This window comes from Phyllostomus hastatus, unplaced genomic scaffold (genome assembly GCF_019186645.2).
Source record: "Phyllostomus hastatus isolate PE091 unplaced genomic scaffold, TTU_PhHast_1.1 phas_scaffold_129, whole genome shotgun sequence".
NCBI classification, from domain to species: Eukaryota; Metazoa; Chordata; class Mammalia; order Chiroptera; family Phyllostomidae; genus Phyllostomus; species Phyllostomus hastatus.
Window position 1 is genome coordinate 32,597,699 of NW_025334009.1, and position 27,589 is coordinate 32,625,287.

Below are 27,589 nucleotides of genomic sequence, written 5' to 3' on the forward strand. Positions count from 1 at the left end.
CAAATAGCTGCTGCAATTTTGAGAAAGAAGAGTAAAGTAGGAGGGATCACAGTACCCGACATTAAGCTATACTACAAGTCCACTGTAATCAAAACAGCCTGGTACTGGCATAAAAACAGGCACATAGACCAATGGAACAGAACAGAGAGCCCAGAAATAAACCCAAGTCTCTATGGTCAATTAATATTTGACAAAGGAGGCGGCAACAAAAAATGGAGTAAAAATATCCTCTTCAACAAATGGTGTTGGGAGAACTGGACATCCACGTGCAGAAAAATGAAACTTGAGCACCAACTTACACCATATACAAAAATAAATTCAAGGTGAATAAAAGACTTAAATATAAAACATGACATCATTAAAGTCCTAGAGGAGAACATAGGTAGGAAAATCTCAGATATTTCACGCAGAAACTTTTTTACTGACTTGTCCCCTAGAGCAAGGGACATAAAGGAAAGAATAAACAAATGGGACCTCATCAAAATTAAAAGCTTCTGCACAGCTAAAGAAAACAGAATCAAAATTAAAAGAGAACCAACTGTATGGGAAAACATATTTGCCAGTGATACCTCAGACAAGGGTTTAATCTCCAAAATATATATAAAGAACTTACATGATTCCACTCTAAGAAGACAAGCAACCCAATTAAAAAGTGGGCAAAGGACTTGAACAGACACTTCTCCAAGGAGGACATACAGAAAATCCAAAGACACATGAACGATGTTCAATATCGCTAGCTATCATAGAGATGCAAATTAAAACCACAATGATACCAGTTCACACCAGTCAGAATGGCCATCATAAACAAAGCAACAAACAGTAAGTGTTGGAGAGGTTGTGGAGAAAAGGGGACCCTAGTGCACTGCTGGTGGGACTGCAGACTGGTACAACCACTGTGGAAAGCAGAATGGAACTTCCTCAGAAAACTAAAAATGGATCTGCCTTTTGACCCTGCGATTCCACTGCTGGGACTCTATCCTAAGAATACTAAAACACCAATCCAAAAGGACCTATGCATCCCAATGTTCATAGCAGCACAATTTACATAGCTAGATGCTGGAAGCAACCTAGATGCCCATCAGTAAATGAATGGATCAAAAAACTATGGTACATTTACACAATGGAATTCTATGCAGCAGAAAGAAAGAAGGAGCTCCTACCCTTTGCAACAGCTTGGATGGAGCTGGAAAACATTATGCTAAGCTGAAACAAGCCAGGCAGTGAAAGACAAATACCATATGATCTCACCTTTAACAGGAACCTAAACAACAAAACAAAGAAACAAGTAAAATATAACCAAAGACACTGAAATAGAGGACAGGCTGACAGTGACCACAGGGGAGAGAAGAGGGAATTTCAGGGGACATTGGGAAGGGTTCAGAAGAACAATCTTAAAGGCCACATGGACAAAAACTAGGGGGAGGGTGGTAATGGGAGGGAAGTGGGGAGGGTTGGGACGGGGGGGCTGGAATGGGAGTAAAAGGGAGAAAACTGTATTTGAACAATGATTAAAATAAAATTAAAAAAAAATGGTGTTGGGAAAATTGGACAGATATGTACAAAAAGAATGAAACCAGACCACCATCTGACACCATGCACAAGAGTAAACTCATAATGGATTAAAGACTTAAATGTAAAACTTGAAACCATAAAAATCCTAGAAGAAAACATCAGCAGTAAAATAACTGACATTTATCATAGCAAATATTTTTCTGATATGTCTTCTTCAAGGAAGCAAAAGAAAAAATAAACAAATGGGACTACATCAAACTAAAAAGTTTTTGCACAGCCAAGGGAACCATCAACAAAATGAAAAGACAACCCACTGAATGGGAGAACATATTCACCAATGAGACATCTGATAACGAGTTAGTACCCAAAATTTATAAAGAACTTACATACTCAACACCAAAAAAACCCAACCAACCCAACTGAAAAAGTGGGCAACAGACCTGAATAGAAACTTCTCTAAAGAAGACATACAGATGGCCAATAGACATATGAAAAGATGCTCAATGTCACTAGTCATCAGAAATGCAAATTTAAACCACAGTGTGATGTATCACTTCACACCTATCAGAATGGCTATCATCAATAAATCCACAAATGACAAGTGGTGGTGAGGATGTGGAGGAAAGGGAACCATAGTGCACTGTTGGTTGGGAATGCAGACTAGTGCAGCCACTGTAGAAAACAGAATGGAATTTCCTAAAAAATTATAAACAGAACTGCATTATGACTGTGTGATTCCAATTCTGAGACTATAACTGAAGAAACCCGAAACACAGATTTGAAAGAATATATGTACACTTATATTCATTGCAGTATTACTTACAATAGCCAAGATTTGGAAGCAGACCTGGTGCCCATCAGTAGATGAGTGGAGAAAAAAGCAGTAGTACATTTACACAATGGAATACTACTTAGCTGTAAAAAAGTTGAAATCTTACCATTTGTGACATCATGGATGGACCTAGAGGGCATACTGCTAAGTGAAATAAGTCAGAGGAAGACAAGTACCATATGATTTCACGTATATGTGGAATCTAATGAACAAAATAAAATAGAAACAGACTCATAGTTACAGAGAACAGACTGACAGCTGTCAGAAGGGCAGGAGGCTGTGGAGGCTGAGTGAAATAGGTGAACAGATTAAGCAAAAACAACAACTCATGGGCCTCAGCCAGGTATCTCAGTTAGTTATTGTCCCAATACTCCAGTGTTGCAGGTTCAATCCCTGGTCAGGTACATATGTACCAATGAATGCATAAATAGGTACACAACAAATGTCTCTTCCTCCCTCCCAATCAATAAACAAAAATTAAAAAAAACAGACCTTATGGACACAGACAACAGTATGGTGATTACTATAGGGAAGGGGCGGCGGTGGCAGGTAGAAGAGGGTAAACAGGATAAATGGTGATGAAGGAGACTAGACTAGAGATTGTAATCCCACAATGCAATGTGCAGGAAGTATTTGTAAAATTGTAGACTTGAAACCTATATTATTTTATGGACCAATGTAGCCTCAATAAATTCAATAAAAAGAAAAGAAGATGAAAAAAAAAGATTTGGTAGAAATTTTGCCACAATGTCAGAGCGTATTGCTCTTATGGAGGAGAAGGATTAGCTTTTTGATAACTTTCTGTTTTTAATGTGAATATGTCTCTTTAAAGTTTATCTTTACTGTGGTCAGTTTTGGTAAAGTATATATTTTTTCAACTTTACTTGTAATGCTAAATATGCAAATTAAAATTATACTGAGTTATTATTTCTCATTTGTCAGCTTAGCAAAATACAAAAAACTTGAAAACACCATTGGTAATTCTGCTGGAAGCAGATGTTCTCACACATTGCTCTTAGGAGAATATGGTAATATCTAAGACTAAATAAGCATTTACACTTTGACCCAGAAGTTCCACTTGTGGGTTTTTTTTCCCTGAAGATGTACTTCTTACCATACAAAATTATAGATGTACAAGATTACTGTTGACATTGTTACTTATCATTGAAAAATATTTTAAACAATCTGAATATAAGCTTCAAAATGTTGACAACATAGAGGAGATGGGTTGAATAAATTTGGTGTATCCACACGATGGAGTGCTATGCGAAAGTGAAAATGAGAAGGATGTTTATGAACTGATATGGAGTGATTTCCAGGATATATTGTTAAGTGAAGAAACCCAAAGCACAAAAGTATAGTATATTACTTTTGATCTAAGATGGGAGGGGTAATTAAAAAGAGATAAATGTATACCCTCATCTCTGTAATACATATAATGGAAGATAAACCAGAAAATGATAAGCTTAATAACAGAGAGTGGGTGGAAAGGATGAGGAGTGACACTATTAAACTATGTTATGTTTATATATTAAAACATAAGATCAACAAGACTAGGGGAAACCTTTAAAATAAACTACCTTTAGTCAAATGATGAAAATAGTGGTAAAGAAATAATGAATTTTAGTTAGATTTATGTTTTTGCAGGCAATATGGGTAAGCAATTCTGAAACCATTTTCTCTGTATTTGAGGAATGAATAAACAAGTACATTTTGAGAATAATGGGAATAAGACATCTGCTGTATGAGAGAGGAGTTCATGAATATCGAAGGGAGAGCTAGAATGAACCCTGTAGTTGAGTTGGACTAGAATTGGAGTTATGAGTACGAATTTGTGGTTTTTAATACCAGTTTTAGAAATAAGTGTGTGTGTCTCTCTGTGGATTCCCAAGCTCTGAACTCTAGGACAGCTTCTTAGAAGCACGCACACACACACACACTCTAACTCACTTTCCCCCAAAAGAACCTGGGTTTCTTGGAGAAATGGCTAATTCTACACCTCAGGCTGGGGAAAAAAAATCCCAAAACACAAGATCAACCCGAAAGTAAGGTAATTCCACAATGTAAGGTATGCTCAAAGAATGTTGGAGAAATATTGAAAAGGTTTGGGAGCCACCTTGAATGAGGTCTCACTGGCAAATATGGGGCAATTTGAACATAAAATAATGATGGTAAAAGATTACAATCTACATAATAAAACAGGAATCTATAGTTCATACTTGTGGGTGGTACAAGTAATTAAATGGGAAAGGCAAAGACCTGTCTGACAGTAAAATGCTGACTAAGAAATGCAGGGAAAATAGAAGTAGAGAAATCACTAGCTGGCAACTCTCACAGCAGTAACTGGGTCAGGCAAGAGTCATCAATGAGTGGTAAACCTGGTGGGTGAAAATGTAATGAGGTACAGGGTTTTATGTAGTTCCAAAGTATTTCCTTACAGAATGCTTAATTCCAAATTGAAAAATAGTAATTTTACAAGGGAGAAACCTGGCATGTGTCACCACCATTAATGGGGAAATTGACACCTTGTGTCTTTTGATGTGATTTGCTAAGAGGAACACTCCTGTGTTACTGTCAAAAATGCTTAACCTGAAATTAAACACAAAGCAACATTAAACAAATCCAAACAGAAGGCAAATAATCAAATAACCGATCTGTGGTCTTCAAAGATGTCGTGATCGTGAAGGACGAAGACTGAAGGGAAAAAATTAAAGCGGGCTATAGAGCCTTGGCCGCTGAAGCACCATGTGATCTTGGGTCAGATTCTATTACTGGGTTTTGGTTGCTATAAAGGATGTTATCCAAATAACTGGAAAAATTTGAATAAGGTTCATAATAAACAATAGTATTAATATTAATTTCCTGATTTTGTTAATGCCAGTGTAGTTATATAAAAGAATGTCCATGTTTATAGGAGATGCACAGTGAGAGACATAGAGGTAAAGAGGTTGCATGTTTGGCCCTGGTTGGGTTGTTCACTTAGTTGGAGCGTTGTCCCAATATGTCAAGGCTGTGGGTTTGATTTCTGGTCAGGACACATTCAAGAATCAACCAATGAATGCATAAATAAGTGGAACAACAAATCTCTCTCAAATCAGTAAATAAAAAGAGGCATCATATCTATAACTTACTCTCAGATGGTTCAGCAAAATATTTGTGTGTGTATATGTACATATATTTGTAGAATCTTTAGAAAGAATGTATACAGATACACACACACACAAATAGGGATAGATTGAGAGAAAGCTGGAGAGGCAGGTAGGGAGAGAGAAAGAATGGTAAAACTTACATGATAAAATGTTAGTACATGGGGAATCTGGGTGAAAGATATATACATTTTTAAAAACTATTCTGAAAAATTTTATATAGGTTTGAAATTATTTCAAAATGAAGTAAAAAAGTGTAATAAATAGTGTCTGATTCAAATAGAAACTTTTAAAAAGGCTGCACTGGTAAACCCTCCCCTAGTAGTGTTTACGTGGGTTTTTGCGTCCAGCAGGGAGAAGGTGTCCCCCCGCCTGCTGTCGTGCTTTCTGGGAAAACCTGTGGTGGTGGCTGCTCTCCAGCTCTGTAATTCTGTAATGCAGTTGTGTCTTCTTTCTCATTTTGAGCTCAGAAGTAAATTTATCCCTGCAGGTTGTTGATGAGCGAGAATTTTTTGAGATCATGCCCAATTATGCCAAGAACATCATTGTTGGTTTTGCAAGAATGAGCGGGAGGACCGTTGGAATTGTTGGCAACCAGCCTAAGGTGGCTTCAGGTAGGAGGGAGAAACTCTTATAAACCTCAGTTGGTGGTTGTGGGGAGTCAGCTCTGGTGTCTACCTTCTTTTTCTTGAGACGTGGCCTTCGGTGTCCAAAGAAAAAAACTCAGATATTGTTGTGAAAGCTCTTTTCTATTTTAATATTAATTTTTCAAAATGCCTCTTTTATACTTTCCTATATTAAGGGTTTATAGATAACTTTCCTCCCCAACTTTATGTAAGCTCTTCACTTTCTCAGAGGTCCACTTTCAGTTCCTTTCAGTCAGGTTTATGATTGACCCACTAAACAATGAGTTCCATGGGGACAGGGGTCTTGGTGTATTATTCACAGTTTCGTCTCCAGTGCCTTCAGTGGTGCCAGATACATAGCTGGTATGTGACAAATTAACAGACCTTGCTGTGCCTGTGCCCTATGGTTTTCTCGTGATGTGGCCAGACCTGAGTCATAGTCAGGTGGTGGGGACTCTTCTACGGTTGCGCTCTGGGTGGGTTGCAAGTTCGGGGCAGGGACTGGAGACACTGCTTTCCTCCTCGCTATTTTCCTTCTTAGATTTGTTTTGAATTCCTGTGTAGGGCGAATGCACTCTCCCTTTATTGACCCAGCCTCATCTTTTGTTTCTGCCATGGTAATTTTTTTCTTGTCTTTAGAAAAAGTGTTTTTTTAAATTATTTTTTATTTTAGTAAAACGTATAAAATTTGCCATTTGAACCATTTTTAAGTGTACAGTGGCATTGATTATATTCACAGTATGCAGCCATTACCACTATTTCTAAAACCTTTTCGAATCATCCCAAATAGAGACTCCCTTTTCATCCTGCCCTTATCCCTTGGTAATCTAAATCTGCTCTTTGTTTCTGTGAATTTACCTATTCTAGATAGTCCATATAAGTGGAATCGTACAATGTTTGTCCTTAATTTTACCTTTTTTTTGGCTGAATAATATTCCATTGCCTGTATATATCACATTTTGTTTAATCATTCATCTGTCGATTGATACTTTGGTTCTTTCTACTTTTTGGCTATTGTGAATAATACTGCAATGAACATGGGTGTACAGGCACCTGTTTGAATACGTTTTCAGTTCTTTTGGGCATACACCTAGGAGTGAAATTACTGAGTCATATGGTAATTTTAATCTTCTGAGGAAACACTGTGTAGTTTCCACAGAGGCTGCACTATTTTTCATTCCCGCTAGTAATGCACAAGGGTTCTAAATTCTTTATATTCTAATTTACACTTATTTTCTGATATGCTTTGATTATAGCTCTCCTAATGGGTGTGAAGTGTTATCTCTTTGTGGTTTTTGTTTATATTTCCATAATGATTTGTGATGTTGAGCATTTTTATTTGCTCATTGGCCATTTGTATGTTTTTGGAGAAATATTTATCCAAGACTTTGCCCATTTTTAAAATTATTATTATGTTTTGTTGTTGAGTTATAGGTGTTCTTTACATTTTGGATATTAAACTCTTATATATGATTTACAAATATTTTCTCCCTAGGGTGTCTTGGTGTTTTTGTTTTGTTTGTTTGTTTTTTACTTTTTGACAATGTCATTTGATGCACAAAAATATTTAAATTTGATGAAGTTCGTTTCCTCTCTCTTGATTGCTTGTGCTTTTTGTCATCATATTTAGGAACTTGTTGTCAAGTCCAATGCCATGAAAGCCTTTCCTTGCTTTCTTTTAGGAATTTTATACTTTTAACTTTTACATTTAGACTTGATCAATTTTCTGTTAATTTTTATTATATGGTGTGACTTAGGGGTCCAACTTCATTCTTTAGCATGTGGAAATCCAGTTATCCTAGTACCATTTGTCGAAATGGCATCCTTTGGCATCTTTGTTGAAAATCAATGGGCTATGGATGTATGGGTTTATTACTGTTACTCTCAATACTATCCCATTGATCTATATATCTGTCCATATGTTAGTACTGCCCTTTTGATTACTATAGCTTTGTAGTAAGTTTTAACTTTGGGAAATGTATCTTTGCATGTTCTTCTTTTTAAAGATTGTTTTGGTTCTCTGGGACTCTTGGCAATTCCATATGAATTTGAGTATTGGCTTTGGCTTTTCCATTTCTGCAAAAAAAAAAGGCTGTTGGAATTTTGGGAGGGATTGCACTAGCTCTGTACATCACTTTAGATGGTATTGGTATCTTAACACTGTTAATGAACACAGGGAATCTTTCCATTCATTTTCGTCTTCTTTTATTTAGCAATGTTTTATAGTTTTTAGAGTATAGATTTTTCACCTCTTTGTTAAATTCACTCCTTTTTTAGATGCTATTCTACATGGAATGCCTTCTTAGTTTCCTTTATAAATTGTTAATTATTGGTACATAGAAAGACAGCTATGCAACTGATTTTTGTTTTTTGATCTTGTAACCTGCAGCTTTGCTGAATTTGTTTACTACCTTTTGTATCTTTCTTGTGGATTCTCTGGGGTTTTCCATATATAGGATCATGTTTCTGCCAGTAAAAGTGGTTTTGCTTCTTTCTGTCCAGTTTAGATCCTTTTACTTTTCATTTTTCCTGTCGAATTCCTCTGCTTAGAACTTCCAGCACAGTGGTGAATAGCAGTGGTGAAATGGTCAGCTTAGGAACACTTCACCTTTTATCACTGATTATGGTGTTAGCTGTGGGTTTTTTGTATGTCGTTCATCATGTTGAGGAAATATTCTAGTCCTACTTTTCTGCGTGTTTCATCATGAAAGGGTGATAGATTTTATCAAATGCCTTTTCAGTATCGATTGAGATGATTTTTAGTTTTTGTTTTTTATTTCATTTATGTAGTATATTAAATTGATTGGTTTTTGTATATTGAACCACTTTTACATTCCTGGAATATATCCAACATGGTCACAGTGTACAATATTTAAAAAAAAATAATTAACTTTATTTTTTAGAGCTTTTTAATGTTCACAGCAAAAGTGAGTAGAAACTAGAGAGTTCCCATACACACTGGGCTCTTTACACACTCACAAGTCACTTTGCTGTCAGTGTCCTGAACCAGAGTGGGACATTTTTTACAGCTGACGGAAGTACATTGACATGTCCTTGCCACCTAAATTCCATAGTTTACATTAGGGTTCGCTCTTGGTGTTGTACAGTCTATGGGCTTTGATAGATGTTTAATGATATGTACCTACCATGGCAGCATCGTGCAAAATGCTTTCAGTGCCCTAAACATCCTCTGTGTTCCACCTATTCATCACTTTCTTCCCTCAACCATGATAACTTGGTACCCCTGGCAACCACTGATCCTTTTACCCATAGTTTTGCCTTTGCCAGATCATATAGTTGGAATCATAGAGTATGTGGTGTTTCTGTATTAGCTTCTTCCACTTAGCAATAGCATTTAAGCTTCCCCCATGTTTTTTCATGGCTTGATAGCTCACTTCTTAGCATTGATTAATATTACATTTTCTGGATGTACCACTGAACTGAACCATTGTCTGGATTACATTGAACTGGATGTACCAGTTCAGTTATCTATTCACCCACTGAAGGACATCTTGGTTGCTTCCAGGTATTGGCAATTAGGAATAAAGCTGCAAAAACACCTGTGTATAGGTGTTAGCATGGACATACGTTTTCCTTCTTTTTTAAAAAAAATATTTTATTTATTTATTTTTAGAGATAGGAGAAAGGAGGGAGAAAGAAAGGTAGAGAAATAAGATGTGTGAGAGAAACAGCAATCGGTTGCCTCTCTCATGCCCCCAACTGGGGACCTGGCCTGCAACCCAGGCGTGTGCCCTGACTGGGAATCAAACCAGCAACTTTTTGTTCTGCAGGCTGGCACTCAATCCAATGAGCCACGCCAGCCAGGGGTGGATATATGTTTTCAACTCATTTGGGTTAACACTGAGGAGTGTGATTGCTGGCTTGGGTAGTAACAGTATGTTTAGTTTGTAAGAAACAGTGCAATTGTCTTCCATAGTGGCTGTCCCATTTTGTGTTCCCATTAGCAGTGAATGAGAGTTTCTATGGCTTCACGTCCTTGTCAGCATTTGTTGTTGTCAGTGTTCTGGATTTTGGCCATTCTAATAGGTACGTAGTGATATTTCATTGTTGTTTTAATTTGCATTGCTCTGATGATAAATGATGCAGAGCATCTTTTTATGAGCTTATTTGCCATCTGTATGTTTTTTTTGGTGAGGTATCTGTTCAGGTCTTTTGCCCACTTTAAATTTTTTAGGGGGCAGTTTTCAAATTTTTCTTTTTTTTTTTTCCATAACAACTTTTTTATTCTGTAACATTGGATGACCTTGCTACTGAAAATCCAAGCACATTTCTTTTTTTTAAATGGTTTGCATCTTTTTTTTTTAAAGATTTTATTTTTATTTATTTTTAGAGAGGGAAGGGAGGGAGAAAGAGAGAGAGAGAGAAACATCAGTGTGTGATTGCTGGGGGCCATGGCCTGCAACCCAGGCATGTGCCCTGACTGGGAATCGAACCTGCGACACTTTGGTTTGCAGCCCGTGCTCAATCCACTGAGCTATGCCAGCCAGGGCTCAAATTTTTATTTTCTGACATTAATAAAATGATTGTTGTTTGAAGCCAGTAAGTTTTGGGGTGATTTGTTACACAGCAATAGTAACTGGAACAAATCTTGGTGTGTGGAAGTGGGTGCTTACTGAAATACGAGCCCCAGGTAGCTCTTCCTTCTCCTGGAACACTGGTCTTTTCTTTGGCCTGCTTTGATTATTGTAGCTTTATAGTAAGCCTTGCAGTAGGGTGTTGTCAGTCCTCCAACTTTTTTCTCCTTCAATATTGTGTTGGCTGTCCTGGTTTTTTGCTTCTGTGTACAAACTTTGGAATCAGTTTGTTGATATCCACAAAATAACTTGTTGAGATTTTGAGTGGAATTACATAAAATCTAAACATCGATTTGGAAGGAACTGACCTCTTGATATTGAGTATTCATTCCTATTTGTGTACATGGGATACCATTTATTTAGTTCTTTCCTTTTGTTTGCTAGTTTTGTGGTTTTCCTCACATATATCCTGTATGCATATGCTTAGATTTATCTAATTTGTTAGATTAATTTATTTTGTTTGATTGTATTTTTTGGGGGGGTATGCTAATGTAAATGGTAATTGTGTTTTTAGTTTCAAATTCATTGATGGTGTGTAGGAAGGCAATGGATTTTGTGTACTGACTTTGTTTCCTACAACCTCACTAGAGTTGTGTATTAGGTCCAGCAGAGTTCTTGTGAGTATTCAGGATTTTCTAGAGACACTTATATCATCTGTGAACAAAGTTTGATTTCTTTGTTCCCAGTCTGTATACCTTTTATAGGCTTAAAAAATTATATTAGCTAGGACTTCCAGTGCAATTTTAAAATAAAGTGGTGAGAGAAGACATTCTTGTATGTACGTGATCTTAGTGGGAAGGCTTCTGGTGTTTCACTGTTGTAGCTGTAGTGTTTTTGTAAATACTCTTTATGACGTTGAGAAAGTTCCCCTCTGTTTCTTAGTTTCCTGAGAGTTTTTATCATGAGTAGGTAATGGATTCTGTGAATGCTTGTTCTGAATTTATTGATTTGTTCATGTGATTTTTCTTGTTTAGACTGTTGATGTAATGGATTACATGAATTGATACTCAGATATTAAATAAGCCTTGAATACCTTGGGTAAATTCTACTTGAAAGTAGTATATAATTATTTTTACACATTTGCTGGGTTTTATTTGCTAATTTTTGTTGAGGATTCTTGCATCTGTGTTTATGAGAGACAGTGGTCTGTAGTTTTCTTATAATATCTTTGTGTTGTTTTGTTTGTAGAGTACTGCTGGTCTCAGCGAATGAGTTAGCAAATATACTTTCTGACTTGTATTCTGAGACCATAGAGAATTGATATAATTTCATTTTTAAGCATTTTGTAGAATTCACCAGCTAACCTTTCTGGGTTGCATTTGTTTTTTGTAAATCATGTAGTGTTGCAAACAGAAAATACAGTAATTCTGGTTTTTGTATTTTTTTATGTAGTTGCCTTTATTGGAGATCTTTCAATCTTTAAAAAGGTTGTTTTTTAAAAAAAATAATTGTTTTTAAGTCTCATCTTGTAACAGGGTGCAGCCAAGAGGGGGGTCCCAGTAGGGATTTGGAATGGGGTCCAGAACTCAAGGTGTTCAGGAAATATTAAGATGTCTTCATCCCCCTACAGGTGTGATTTGGGGGAAGGGACAAATGGAGCAGGGCCATTGAGAGCTGTTTTGCATAGCAACAGCTTTGCAACTAACCTCTGGTGTGGTCATTTAACACATCTATAACCTTTAACTGGTTGCATAGATATGTTAAATAGCTGTAGCCATGCTCTGAGCCAGGGGAATGGAAGTAACTTTTCCACCAAGATGTAACTGGGGGCAGGTCCCCCGAGTTACAGCACCTGCGTGGGAGCTTGGAGAAGACTGGCTCCATGACATGTGGCCAAGCCTGCCCAGACTCAGGATGGCAGCCCAGTAAAGCTGGAAGGATATGAGTGCTGGCAAGTGTAGCTGATTGTGGGAGGAGTTGGAAATGGGGCTGCAGAGGAAGACTGGCGGGGGGATTTAAACTCAGACACGGCAGCCATTTGGGGAGGCAGAGGACCACATGGCTGGGGCCCTGGTAGGGAGAACCACACGGCTGTGGCAGTGCAGAGAGAGGACCACAGCCAATGCAGGAGCGGGGCAACCACACAGTTTTGGCTGAGTGGGGACTCCGAGGCCATTGTGCAGAGAGGAACACTCGGCTGTGGCAATAGAGAGGAGACCCTTGTGGCTTTGTCAGGGTGGGGACCCCCACAGCTTTAGAAGGGGGAACCACCACCCGGTTTCAGCAGAGATTCTGGGACACAGCTGATGGTGCTGGGAATCAAGGGAGGCCTACCAGCCAAGACAGATTACTGGGAAGAACTGGGGGCTGCCTGAACCACGTACTTCTATTCCTTTTCCTGAGCTATGGTACCCCAGACTGGGCAAAGGGGGGAAGGAAGGACTGTGTGTGTTTGTGGGTGTTTTAAGGGACTTTGGGATTTTGATGAAGACATTAGGTCACTACTTTAAGTCTGTATAGCATTAAATAAACATTTCCTTTTCTTTTCACGAATCTCTGGCATTGAGAGATGTCTTTCCTCTGGTGGCAGACATAATGAACCTGGTTGGTTCCTTTTCGGTAATAGTATATCATCCCAGGTGCCCCCCTCCGCCTTGTTGTTCTATAACAACGTAAGGATATGGCTCTTGATTTTTAGAGAGGAAGAGGGTGGGGAGAGAGAGAGAAACATCAATGTGAAAAAGAAGCATCAGCCCTGGCTGGTGTGGCTCAGTGGAATAAGTGCTGGTGGCCTGTGAACCAAAGGGTCACTGGTTTGATTCCCAGTCAGGGCACATGCCTGGGCTGTGCGCCCGGTCCCCAGTGGGGGGCACACGAGAGGTAGCCACACATTGATGTTTTTCTCCCTCTCTCTCTTCCTCCCTTCCCCTCTCTTTAAAAATAAATAAAATCTTTTTTTTTTTTCTTAAGAAAGAAACATCAATTGGTTGCCCCCTGCAGGCTCCCCAACTAGGAATCCACCCTGCCTGGGGATTGAACCCACAACTTGTTGATGTAAGGGGTTACGCTCTGACCAACTGAACCACGAAGCCAGGGTTGGACATTTTTATTTCTTCTTCACATAGCCTTACAATACTGCCTAGTATCCTTTCATTTTTAACTTGATGGACTCCCTTTACCATTTCTAGTATAGCAGGCTTAGTGATAATGAACTCTCCTCAGTTTTTGTTTATCTGGGAATATCTTAAGTTGCACCTCATTTTTTAAACTACAGTTTGCCAAATATAGAGTTCTTGGTTGACAGTTTTATTCTTTTAGCACTGTGAATGTCATCTCATTGTCTTCTGGCCTCTATTGTTCCTGCTGAGAAATCAGTTGATAATCTTATTTTGGATCTCTTCCATCTGATGAGTCACTTACCTTGCTACTTTCAAGATCTTATCTTTTGTCTTTTGAGTTTGACTATAACATATCTCATTGTGGGCCTTTTGAGTTTATCATCCTTGGAGTTTGAGTTTCTTGGATTTGTAGTTTCATGTTGTGAGTCAATTTGGGAAATTTTTGAATATTATTTCTTCAAATAAGCTCTCTGTTATTTTCTCTTCACTTCTCCCTCTGGTACTTCTTGGCTGTATATGTTGGTTTGTTTGATGCTATTCCATAGGCCCCTTAGTCTCTACTTGCTTCATTTTTTTTTCTTTCATTTCTACTCCTCAGACTGGATAATTCAAATTGTCTTTAAGTTTCCTGGTCCTTTCTTCTCTCAGCTCCAATCTACTTTGAACCCCTGTTATGAATTTTTCATTTCATTTATTGTACTTTTCAGACCCAGAATTTTTGTTTGCTTCCTTTTTATATTTTCTGTCTTGTTACTGATAGTCTTATTTTCTTCATATATTGTGTTTTCCCTGATTTTTTTTAGTTCTTTATTTTTCTTTACCTCTTTAAGCATATTTAAGGCTGTTGTTTTAAAGTCTTTGTAAGTTTAAGCCTAGGCTTCCTTAGAGACAGATTCAGTCAATTTATTTTATTTGAATGGCTGTACTTGCCTGTTTCTTTGTATGTCCTGTTATTTTTTTGTTGAACACTGAACATTTGAATATTACAACGTGGAAACTCTAGAAATCATATTCTCTCCTTTTCCAGGATTTGTTTTTTTTTTTTTATAGTTGAATGCTGTAGTCCATTTGTCCATTGACTTTTGCTAACTAGTTTTGTGAAGATTATATTCCTTGTTTTGTGGGATCACTGCAGTCTCTGTTCCTTTACTTGTGTCTAGCTTGTGTTTTGACAGAGATTTCCTTGAACATCAGGTGCTAAAACAGTCCAAGAAAACACTATTCCTAGTTTTGCAAGTTGGCTCTGTGGTAGTGCTCTCCTTCAACACTTAGCCAGAATTAAATTGAGTTAAGGGACCAGCTCAAGGTTAAAGCTTAGGGTCTTCCTTAGGTCTTTGGTTTTATAATATTGTGTTTTCATTTTCATTCATGTCAAGGTACTTGCTACTTCTCCTCAGGTGTTTTCTGAGTATGTATCTGGTCCTAGGAATATCTGTTCCTTTCTAAGGTCCCTGCACACACAGGTGCTCTTGAATGCCCTAATTACTCAGAGAAACTGATTGTTTTTTTTCCTCCTAGACCTTAGGTTATCTCAACCACCTGCAGTTTGTTTCTTTGCGTTAGAATATTTTTGAGCAGTGCCAGCCAGTTTTGTGACCCAGTGAGTTCTGAATTAGGTGAAACAGAGATAAGAGTCTTGTATCAATCTTCAAATAGCCCCCAGAGAAGTTAGAACAGATCTACACAATAATTTGTGACTAAGGTCACCTTTGCTCCCTCTTGAACCAGGGAGAGTGTGGTGCAAAGTATAATTAAAACTGCTACACAGCTTTTGTACTGTTTTAAATTGCCTTTTTTCTTGATTTAGCTTTCACTTAGTTATAATGCTTTGCCTATTCCAGAGTTTTGACAAAGTTGGTTCTGACAGTTGCTTGTCGTTTTTTTTTTTTTTGATATTTGTCTTGGAGGACAGGAGCTAAGAGCTATGTACTCTACCATTTTGTGTTTAGAAAAAGTTTTAAAAATTAGGAATTTACACATACTGAAAATGCATTTTGTCCTAGAGTAGTTCTCAACTGTTCACATATCCCTTCAGCTCCTCTTCTTAGTTGTGTCTGTCTCTGGTGTGGATTTCACATGATTTCTTGTGTCTGCTTAAAGGTCTTTCTTGTCCGCGACTGCATTTGCAGGTTCCTGTGCCATAAAGCACAGGTTGACTTCCACAAGCCCACTTTTTAGGAAACTGTTTGGCTCTTCCTGGGCAATTTATCTACAGGTATCTAGGATGTCTGTTCCAGGGACCCACTCCGGTCCTGGCTGGAGCCTGAGCACTTGGTTTGATTGTGGTTCCTTGACTCAGTAACTCTGTGATATTGATGGAGTGGCAATGTATGGAAGTTCAGTAGGTTACTGCTCTTTTGAAGAAAGCGTTATTCATTTCATGAACTTATACACTCCCTGTTTGTTACTAAATGGCAGCTACAGAAACTCACAGAGGGGGTCTCCATTCTGGTTCTCAGTTTGTCCTGATAGGAATAGGGCTCATTGGGCACTCTCTGGATGCCAGGGGATCTCACAAGCCTGGGACCAGGGCCTAAAAATTAAAAGGTCCAGCCCTTGGATGTGGATCCTGCTGGCAGCTCAGGGCCACAGGTTTTCCATTCTGACTGCATTCATTTTCCAGATGATTACATCCTATTTGGGTTGTTAGTGCTCATCTTTTTGTATTTTCATTTCTTTGATTTTAATTCTAGCCTCTTTGTACTTTTTACAATTTTTTAATTGTCTTCATCCTGTGACTCATAACTTAAATTCTTTATTTCAGTTATTAACACAGATTTTGAATAGAAGATGGAGGAAGGGAGATTGAAATTTTTCTTTTATTGAGTTATAATTTACACACAATAAAATGCATAACTTTCAAGTGCTCATTTTGATGGATTTTGACAATTGTATACAGGCTTGTAATTAGCATCCAAAACAAGATATAAAACATTGCTGATTTCTAGGGTTCTTTACATATTCTGGGTGTGAGTCAGTCCTTTGTCAGATGTATATATTACAAATATTTTTTTCCTTGTGTGTGACTTGCCTATTCAATTAATTAGTGCTATCTTTTGACTCATTTAAAAAAATTTAATGAAGCCCCATTTATCAGTGCTGTTATCAATTATTAGAGCTTTTTGTGTCCTGGCCAAGAAATCTTTTGTCTACTACAAGGTTGTAGAGAGAGTCATATATTATCTTCTATGAGCTTTGTAGTTCTGGGTTTTGTGTTTAAAATCCATTTTGAGTTTATTTTTGTATATAATTTGTAGATGAAATAAAGTCTACTTTCATTTTTTTCCCATAGTTGTTTAATTGTTCCATCACCATTTGTGAAAAGTCTTTCTTTCCACATTGAACTGTTTTGGTGCCTGGTCCAAAATCAGTTTGTGGGTCTATTTCTTCATAATCTGTGCCCTGTTTCATTGTTGTTTTCACCTGCCTTTATGCCTCTGCAGTACTGTATTAGTTACTGTAGCTTTATAGTTCTCATCCTGGGGCAATTTTGATATCCTTGGAACTTTTGGCAATGTTGGAAACATTTTTGGTTGTTACAGGTACCAGTAGGGCATGTGCTGTCCAGAGCAGAGGCCAGAGAGCCTGCTCAACATCCTGTGCGCATGAGACAAACCCCTACAGTGAAGAACTGTTCAGTCCAAAATGTCAATCACGCCAAGGTTGAGAAACCCTTCTTTTTATAAGGAGGTCTTGAAGTCAGCTAGTATAACTCTTCCTGTTTTGTTCCTTTTCTAAGTACCATTTTGACTATTCTGTCTCCTTTGTAAAGAAGCTGCTTATCAATTTTTACAAAAGAATCTCTTATGATTTTGGTAGGGATTGCTTGAAAATATAGATTCGTCCAGTTTAAAGTTTAATGCTAGCTATTAAACTTTAAAAATAATTAAAAATTTAAAAAATCAAATAATTAAAACAGTTTAAGTAAATAATTAAAATTAAATACAATCAAAAAGTTAGTTTCTCAGTTGTACTAGCCCTATTTCCAGTGCATAATAGCCACATGTGGCTAGTGGCTACCATGTTGACTAGCAGAACCAGAGAACATTTCCATCATCATAGAAAGTTTTTCCGGACAGGACTAGTATAGATCCTACTGGAGATTTATTTATTCTTCTGATTCATGAGTATGTTGTTTTTTTGTAGGTACCCTTTATAAGATGGTAGAAGTTCCATTGTACTCTTAGTTTACTGCTAGATTTTAATTGTGAATGAATATTGAATTTTGTCAGATGCTTTCTCCATATCTGTTGAGATGGTCATATGGTTTTTCTACTTTAATAGTTTCATGGGTTTGAACAAGTTAAATCAACCTTGAATTCTTGGTCATGAAGCACTAGCTTTTATATCTTACTGGGTTTCATTTGGTAATATTTTAGGAATTTTTGCTTCCGTGTTGATGAGGGACATTGGGCTGCATTCTCTGTCATAATATGCTTCTTTCGTGGTATGAAGGTAATGCTGGCCTCACAGAATATGTTCAGAACTGTTCTAGGAGGGGAGATTTACTAGTAGTTGAGCTCTTTACTTTGTACCACTTTGCAGATGCCATTTCCTTTAATCCTTACAACCTTGGTAGGAGGTGGTAACGTCCCTGCTTTGCAGGTGAGGAACCTCAGCCTCAGAAACATGAAGGAATTTCCCAAGGACACATGGCTATAGTTGGTGGAGCCAGAATTTGGTTCCATGACCAGTCCCTGAGTGATACCTCCGAGTACTGGTTCCACTCGATAAACCAGGCTGTGTCTCAGGTCCTTCAGTTTATGAGGCAGAGCCTGACTGTGCTGGGCTGTACTCCCAGCAACAGAGCCTGTGGGGCTAAGGCCATTCCTTGGCCCTCTTTGGTCAATGCCAAGGTGGGTTCTCTTGTCTGCCCTTTTTTCCCCCTGGAGTGTGAGGGTTCCCCTTTACCATTCTCCGATGCGGAGATTGGTGTCTTCATAGAAATAAAGCTGCTCTTAGATGGGTGCTGTGAGCAGAACTGGGAATTGCCCAGAAGCTCAGTGTGGATAACCTCTCTTCTAGGATGCTTGGATATTAATTCATCTGTGAAAGGGGCTCGTTTTGTCCGATTCTGTGATGCATTCAATATTCCACTCATCACTTTTGTTGATGTCCCTGGCTTTCTGCCTGGTAAGTCATTGACAGAGGTGGGGGCCAGGAGAGGTGGCTTTATCCAATGAGGTACCCATTTTATTTGGAGATCTTTTTGTAAAATTCCCTGAAGATTTATGACTTCTCTATATTCTGGGTGTCTAGAAGATGGGGTGGTGAGGGTGGTCCTCTCCCAGCCCTTTGGGAAGCAGAGGAAGACGTCACAGCTGAGAGGGACAGGCAGACCTTGTGAGGGCTCTTGTGGGTATCTACTAACTCTTCCTCATGACCTAGGCACAGCACAGGAGTACGGGGGCATCATCCGGCATGGCGCCAAGCTTCTCTATGCGTTTGCTGAGGCAACTGTGCCCAAAGTCACAGTCATCACCAGGAAGGTGAGGAACTTACACTGGAGGCGGTGAGCCCACTCACTCCTGGCAGCATGATTGTAGTTGGAGGTCTGGCCAAGAGTTTCAGCAGGGGAAGGAGGAGTATGCCTCACTCACCCTTAAAAGGGTTGTGTGAGGGCAGCATTTTTAGCCCTGGAAAGACACCCTGCTGAGATGTCCATGGTCCTCTCTGGGAACTGAAGGCAGCAGTGGGAAAGAGCCGTGAAGACGGTGAATGTTAACTGTGAGAGGCCTCTGGCTTGTGCCTAGTGTTCTCTGCTCTGGCTCCCTGGCCTCACAGACAGTGTGGGCTTTCAGTAGCCCAGGAAGCTCTTCTTGCTTTTTGTCCTTATTTCGTTTGGATTCTTGGAGTCTTTTAGGGACATGATCTACTTGTATTGAGCGCTAACATTTGGCATTTGGGTCTGTTCTAGGCTTATGGTGGTGCCTATGATGTCATGAGCTCCAAGCACCTTTGTGGTGACACCAACTATGCCTGGCCCACAGCGGAGATTGCAGTCATGGGAGCAAAGGTGAGGACCTCCAGCTTTCCCTTTTCCTGGGTCTAAGGACTGTACTCTCCCAGCAGGAGCTTAAAGCACAGCTTGGAAATGTTGGACTGAGGCCAGGGCTCCCAGGATGGGCCAGGACTCCAGAGAGTTGGGGCCTAGATCTTGGCAAGTCTCCCTCCTGGGGTCCCAGGACCCCCTCTTCCTCCTGTCCTGCACTCTCACTTCAGGGAGCCCATGCTGGTATCTTCAGTCTCAGGGTGGCAAGAGCCCAGAGTAGGTTTTGAGATTGTCAGTAAAGGGATGAGTTGGCTGAACCAGCCTTTGAGAGAACTGTACCTTTTCCCAAACCCTATCTCTTCTCCTAGGGAGTGCCCCAGAGCCCTTCCTTTGAGCCCATAGAAGCTGAACTGTACTTCTGACCCTGGTGACTTTGGGCAGGGTACTTCCTGTTGCTCATCCTATTCCCTACTCCTTTCCTGCTTTGAAATAGCTATTGGGGTTGAGCTAGATAATCCCCCCAGCTGACTTTTAGAGGTCCCATGTGAAAGCTTATCTTTAGTCCCCCATATATCTGCTTTTGCAGTTCAGTGTGTGTCCTCCTCTGGCTGTAGAATTCTGTAGTCAGGGCTCAGGATAATGGAATAGGAAGACAGCATTTTACTTCCTCTTGATGCAGGGACCTTGGATCTGGTAGTGAAAACTAGGCCACACATCTTTGGATAAGTGGGATTGGCTGATGGTGGGATGGAATCTGGGGAGACAAGCTCTTGGCTTTGCTAGGTTGCCTGTTACCACTGTTATCTCACAGCCCCTGGAAACATGATGGGTGACTCCAGGCAGTGCCCACCTCAGTGCCCTGCCACCTGGAGCTGGCCCTTTACTCAGTACACTTGGATTTACCAAGTAGTTTGCAACCACAGACAGTGATAATGACTTGAGGGAAGTCTGTCCAAGTTGGGATCTCCACCTAAATTCATGAACTCCTCTCATGACAGGGTGCTGTGGAGATCATCTTCAAAGGGCATAAGAATGTGGAAGATGCTCAAGCAGAATATATTGACAAGTTTGCCAACCCTTTTCCTGCAGCAGTGAGAGGTAGGTACTATGCAGGAGGGCAGCTTGGCTCATTTGTTGGGTTATTTGCTTGTTCTCTCTCTCTTTTTTTTTTTTTCCCCAAAAGTCCCAGTAACTGGGACTTTTGCTGTTATAGTCAAATCTGTACTGTTAAGGTTTGGGGTTGGCCCTGGGCAGTCATCACTTAAGGATGATGGGGCCTGATAGGCTGCTTTGGTAACCACGATCCAAGCAACATTGCTGAAATGGCTACATTTCTTAGTTTTCTTCTAGTTACCTAGTACTGTGTAAAACTCCACCACAAAATAGAGTGGCTTAAAGCAGTCCCTCCCCTCCCCTCCTTTTTTGCTCATGTTCTATGAATCAGTGATTTGGTTTGGGCTCAACTGGGTAATTCTTCTGTTGGTCTTGCCTGGGATCAGTTACTTGGTTGGAGTCATTTGGTGGCTTGACTGGGGCTGGCTGGTCCAAGATGGTGTCTTCCATGGTTTGTGCTGGCTCTCACTAGACTCTCTCCATCTGGTTTCTTACTGTTAAGGAGGCTAGTCAGTGGTGCTTTACAGGGTATCCTGAGGGCATCAAAAGACAGAGAGGAGAAGCTACAAGGTGCCTTGGGACCTAGGTTTGGAAGTTGCACAGTGCCAGTTTTGCCACATTTGTGGCAAGTCATAGAGCCAGATAAAGACATAGAATGTATCTACTTTTTTTTTAATTCTCACCCCAAGACATGCTTATTGATTTTAGAGAGGGGAAGGGAGGAAGTGAAACATCGATGTGAAAGAGAAGCATTGATGTGAGAAAGAAACATCCATTGGTTGCCGCCTCTAGTAAGCACCCTGACTGGAAACGGAACCTGCAACCTAGGCATGTGCCTCGAGTGGGAATTGAACCCACAGCCTTTTGGTTTCTAGGACGACGCTTCAGCCAACTGAGCCACACCAGCCAGGGCTAGACTCTACTTCTTGATGGTTGGAGTGTCAGTGTCACATTGTAGAGGGACTTGTGTACAAGAATGGGAGGAATTGTAGCTACTTTTGAAAATTCACATTTATTTTCTTCATTTCCTATTGAATTCATCTTGGCAGGGAGGGGAGTTACATTTTTCTTTTTTCTTTTTGTGAAGTTGGGGACCTGCCAGAGGAATGGGAGCTCCAAGGATGCAGGAGAGGGTTCACAGGGCCTAGCCCTCTTATATCAAGTTGGGCCAGCTCACATTGTGGGTTCCAGAGATGGTGCCCAGGCTGAGCACAAGATTGGAGGGTGGCATCATCTCGGGGTGCAGATGATTTCCTTTTTCTGTGCTTCACCAGGGTTTGTGGATGACATCATTCAGCCTTCCTCTACACGTGCCCGAATCTGCTGTGACCTGGATGTTTTAGCCAGCAAGAAGGTACAGCGTCCTTGGAGGAAGCATGCAAATATTCCACTGTAAGCAAATCAAAGGAAGATAAACCAAGCTAGTTACCTGGCTCTTAGAACTCATCCTGGCCTTTTTTGCAATCATGAAACCTGAGAATCCAAGTAACAGTAATTACTTGGAATGGCTAATTTTATTAAATTCTAGAAAGATTTCATTTGTGCCTTACTGTTAAATTATTTGCTTGATTAAAAATATTATTTGGTATATTTTTGAGCATACATTTCATTTTTTTATGATAGAAATCTGAAAAATCATGAAAACTAGAAAGGAAACAGTACATAGTGTCACCTAAAGCTGTCCCTTATTTAACACCTCTGTGTATTGTTTTCCTCCCTCCCTCCCCCCTCCTCCCCCGCTCTTTGCCCCTGGAAGAATTAATTACTTTTCTTCTCCTACAGGTGAGATAATAAGCTTTTAAGGGTAAAGTATTTATCTGCATAGGCTTCAGTGTCCTTACTTTTAAATGATACTCCCTATCTTTTAATTCCTCCAGGACTTGTTGAGGATTAAATGAGGTTTGCATGTGTGTCTAACAGCATAGATCCTCAGTAAGATGAATACCCTGTTAGTTCAGAAATGTATTCTCACATTTTAAAACTTATTTTGAAACTTTTAAAAATGTTGCAAGAGTTGTTTTATATACTCTTCACATAAATTCTCCAGTTAACGTTTTCTACATTTGCTTCATCTCTTCCATACATTTGTATTATTATTTTTATTGACCCATTTGAGAGTAAGTTGCAGAATCATGACCCTTTATTTCCCCAAAATACAGTTTTTATTTCCTAGGAAACAAAGCTCATTATCTTCCATATTCTTTTATGACTGACATTTTTGTAGAGTGTTCACCAATTACTTTGTTGAATGTCCCTCCATTTGAGTTGTTTTTTTTTTCCAGATGTTTAGATCCAGGTAAGAGTAATACATGAGTGTTCATTCCACGTATTACATCAGGAAACATGTGATGTTAGTTTTTCCATTATTGATAGAATTGACTAAGGTCACTTGGTTAAGATAGTGGTTGTAAAGGCTACCATTTTCTCTTTGTAATTAATAACTAATTTGGGAACATTCTTGAAGCCTATCTGTCAACAAGCTTTTATCCAGTACTTTCAAGTATCCATTGATGGTTCCTTCCTCAATCAGCTATTCTATATTGAATGTAAAAATACTATGTTTCTAACCCTGTCATTATGTCTGCATAATGGTACTCTTATTGGGAGAAAGAGCTTTCTCTTCTATTCATATTGTTTTAGTGTCAGTTTAGACTCTTGGATTTCTAAAAACATTTTTCCTGAAATAATTAATTTTTCTTACTCTGATATTACCCTATCAAATTTTCAAGCAAAGCACATATTGTAGTAGTTTGTTACTTTTTCTCCTTGCCCTATCCTTACCCTATCGCAAGAGTTCTTTTCTTGAGATTGGGGGTCATATATTATTCATAATTAAAATCTGTGCTTGGTACACAGTAGGTATTTCATAAATGTTTTAATGAATGAATATGTTTATCAATCAAAAAATTTAGACTACTGGATTTAAAGTTTAATGTTATTTATTTTTATGCCCAAAATTTCCTTATTTGGCCATTGGGAGCTCCTTTATGCTGGCTTAATCCTTTTTGATATGACTCAGTAACTTTTTGTGTACTTCCTTATTTTTTGACACATGATAATGTATCAGCCCTAGAATAGTGATTTCTCCCAGAGCCCTGGTTTCTTCTACATGTAATTTAGAAGTTGTGATTGGTACTGGGTGGTCCCATTGATACTGGGGTGTCAGTGCTTGTAGGTATTTTCAGCAGACTGGGAAATATTTATACAAGTATGTGTGTATATATGTTTAGGGAACATGTATATATAAATATGTATTTTACATATATAAGTATAAAATTTGAAAATCATGAATTTGTATTGAAATTTTTCATTTCAGTCTAACCCACTGGTTCTTCTTTGCCTTCCCTATTCTATATTTATGCCTGTCTTCTCCCACAGTGATAAAATCGAGTCCCATTATCCGCAACATATTTTACTTATTTGCTCAATCCTATAATAAATATAAAAGTTTCAGAATCACTACAACCATACCAATAATAAACCTAAGGTAAGTTCAAGACTTTTGTAATTGTCTTTAAGATGAAGGTACACAGTCAAGTTATTTGTATTAGTAACTGGGTGATGATTATGTTATCAATTTGAGACTTGAGTGTTTTTTGTCTGTTTCCCCCATCCTTGTAGAATTTAACTTTATTTAGAGTATGTAAAGCATTAAGAGTCATTCCAGAACCAGAGATTTTAAGTAGTTTCAGCAGAAAAACCAACCATGGAGTGCTGCTACAGTGTGCCCCATAGAGCATGCTTTCTTCTGTGGTGAGAGCTTTGGGTCCTCCCCACCACTGATGACTCTCTTGTTCCAGCCCCATGGCTCCAAAGGTCTGTAAGCCGTGCTTGGATGTTGCATCATTTAACACTCATCTTGATGAAAGCCAGTATGTGATCATCGTCCACTTTCCCCATTTCTACCAGGAAGCCCCACCATTCCAGGAAGCCAGACTTAGGACCTCAGGAGTTATATTTTTAGTCGAGTATCTTTCCTAGTTATCTTTATAGTTCCTAGTTTCCTAGAAACTATCTTCAACTAGTTTCTCTAGTTGAAGAATGGTACTCCTCATTCTAGCTGGGCTCTGAGTACTTGTGCAACAGTCTGTACTCCAATCTCTGTCTCCATCCACTTCCTGAGGCTGTTCTGAGCTAATACACTAATTGCAGGTCCAGATTTTGTTGCTTTCCCCTCCTCTAGCAAGATTCCAGTGGATAATGCCATTCTCCAATGTCTTTGGCCCACATAGAAGGTTCTTGTCTGTCCCTCCCTTGCTTGCCTAGTTAGATTTTTGATCCCAGCCTGTTTCCTCTACCTTGGAACACACTTACTCTCCAGTCTACTCATGCTCAAGGACCTGAGGTCTCCATCTCAAATCGTGAACTAAAACTGATTCTTCTTACAGCAGGTTTTAAGCAACTGATGGTGTTTCCCCCCAACCCTATACATATATTTATATTCCTAACTAGGCGGTAAATTCCTGAGGAGCAGATACTGTATTTGGCCAGAGGTTCTTTGTACTCCTCTTTGGAACCTAGTACAGAACCAGCAGGAAGACTGTTAAGCCACTGGAAGTTGGGAAAGGAGGTATAACAGATTACTGGACTTTCAGAGGCCTCCTGGCTAAGGAAGAATCAGGCAGGTTGGTCATTATGTGGCTCAACAGCTTAACCCTGGCTAGTACAATTTCTGGGTTCAGCCAGTCTAGGATTTAGACTATCTTGGGGACTACTGTGCTATAGTCTATGTAAGAATAGTAGCAAACATAAACTTGTGCTTTTTATTTCTTCCTTTTTGAGGAAGGAATCCAAGAAGTGTTTTAACAGGTTGTGAAATCCGGATGCTGAGAAGGGCCTTGTGCCTGGGCCTGCTATAATAGGGGAACCAGCCCAATAAAACATTTGGGCAAGAGGCTTCTAATAAGTCTTGGAGGAGAGACAGTGGGAGAGGTCCCATCCAAAAAACAAGCTGGTGGCCGAGGAAACCTACTGCTGCAAGACCTTGGAAACATTGTCAAATAGACCAGCCTCTGTGAACCACAGAATGCCTTCCCAACTGGTGTTCTCACCTTAAGGGGAAAAAGAAAAATGTTGATTCTTGAAACCAGTGAGGACTTGGGTTCAGCAAGTAGAATGTTGGCAAGTGTCTTTAGACTGAGAGCTGTAGAGGGTAGGGAAAACCTGCCAAGTGTCCCTGCTCCAAGTAAGTCAACCAGTTCGACCTGAGCCACACAACTGAGTGGTGAAGCTGAGATTTGAACCCAGGCAGACTTTTCTGAACCCCAAGCCTAGCCCATTTTCTACATTATTCAGAGTTATTACCTTTCAAATCATGAGGGAGGTGGGATTAGAAAAGTGGTGGTCTGCTCCACTATGTCTCAAAGGAGCCAAAGAGCTACTGGTTTGGAGAAGCTTTCCTGTATCATCCTTTATGGCCATTTTTTTTGAATTGCTAGAGTACTGCATCCACATGCATCCTTCCAGTGCTTGTTAGAAAGTGCTTGTTTTGAGTTCTTCCAGTTTCCCTTCTATGTCTTGGTTTCCCCAGCCCAGTTCTCTGCCTCTGGATGAATGGATGCTGGTGCTTTAGATGTGGTCTGCCCACTCAGAGAAGCCTCTGGAGAACCCTCACCCCACTCTTAAACAAGTCTAGACTTTACCTGTTTCATGTCCTTCTGGTTCCAAAGGATTTCTGGTGGCTTTATTTTTTTAGCAAGAACTACTGGTCTTCATGTTCTTTGCACCTGTTAGCATGGGATCTCCAAGCAAGAGCTGTGGCCACTTATTAGGTAGTACCCCAGTCTAGCCTCTGTGAAGTCTAGCCAACACATTTGGGCAGATGTACTGTGTTGGATGGTGAGAAGTGATTCCTTTGCTTTCTTCGGAGCAGAAAGGTGTACTTGAAAACGTGATGCTCAATAGAGACTCCTATAGAACAAGGTACTTAGGGGAGCAGGAATGGAACCTTACCTGAGATTTTTGTCTATTCACACTGAAATGGGCTGAACAGGCACTAGGCCTTTGTTTCCATGTTTGGTGGACTTCAAGTCATAGTCAAATAATAGCTGGGAAGTTGGCAAGCTTATCCCAAGATCAAGTCACACATGAGTAAAGCCCTGGTCTTGTTTCATAAACATATACCACTCAAGAGGAGCTGCCACGGAGACAAACCGATCCATATTACCTGTCTAGAGAGTTCACCTGCTGATTTATCCCCTACATCCCTGCTTTTTTCTGCATACATCTTAGGCCACCTAATGAACATGGCCCAAAATACATGGCCAGATCCATAAAGTATAAGGTGTGACCTCTAGCACCAGTATCAAGAAAAACTCACTTCTAGAGTAGAATCTAGGTGGTCTTTAAAGGACCACTGCTAGGGGGCAACCATGCATAAGCCCAGGGTCTAGATCTCAGGCACGGGGAGCACTCAGGCTATAGACCAGTGGATAGTCTCTGGATGCCTCCTCCAAAACTCAGCTGGCAAGACTTTCTCCTGAACCACTGACAACTTGGCCTATCCATTCTCTCATGGGAAATTCAAGGAATGAAAGAAAATTAAGGAGCTGGTCCCAAATTTCTGCTTTCTTCAAAAGAAAAACTCACTGATACAGTGATTTTGCCATGATTTAACAAATATCTGAAAGAGCAAACTCTCAAGAGCTGCAGGACAGAAATCATCTCTTTAAAGCTTTCCTAGTAGTACAATAGGATGACTACCACAGCCTGATT

The 27,589-nt window shown here is 39.5% G+C and overlaps 1 protein-coding gene across 2 annotated transcripts in view; it reads left to right on the forward strand.

Moving 5' to 3' along the window:
• Positions 1 to 22,465, forward strand: part of PCCB (propionyl-CoA carboxylase subunit beta) — a 72,871-nt gene extending 50,406 nt beyond the window's left edge. For both annotated transcript variants that reach the window (XM_045857264.1, XM_045857263.1), the window contains 6 exons: positions 5,981 to 6,104; positions 18,796 to 18,903; positions 19,159 to 19,259; positions 19,688 to 19,786; positions 20,761 to 20,860; positions 22,150 to 22,465. In XM_045857264.1, coding sequence (XP_045713220.1) covers positions 5,981 to 6,104; positions 18,796 to 18,903; positions 19,159 to 19,259; positions 19,688 to 19,786; positions 20,761 to 20,860; positions 22,150 to 22,271 — 654 coding nt within the window. In that variant the 3' untranslated portion in view covers positions 22,272 to 22,465. The remainder of the gene's footprint in view (positions 1 to 5,980; positions 6,105 to 18,795; positions 18,904 to 19,158; positions 19,260 to 19,687; positions 19,787 to 20,760; positions 20,861 to 22,149) is intronic.
• The last annotated feature ends 5,124 nt before the right edge of the window (positions 22,466 to 27,589 follow it).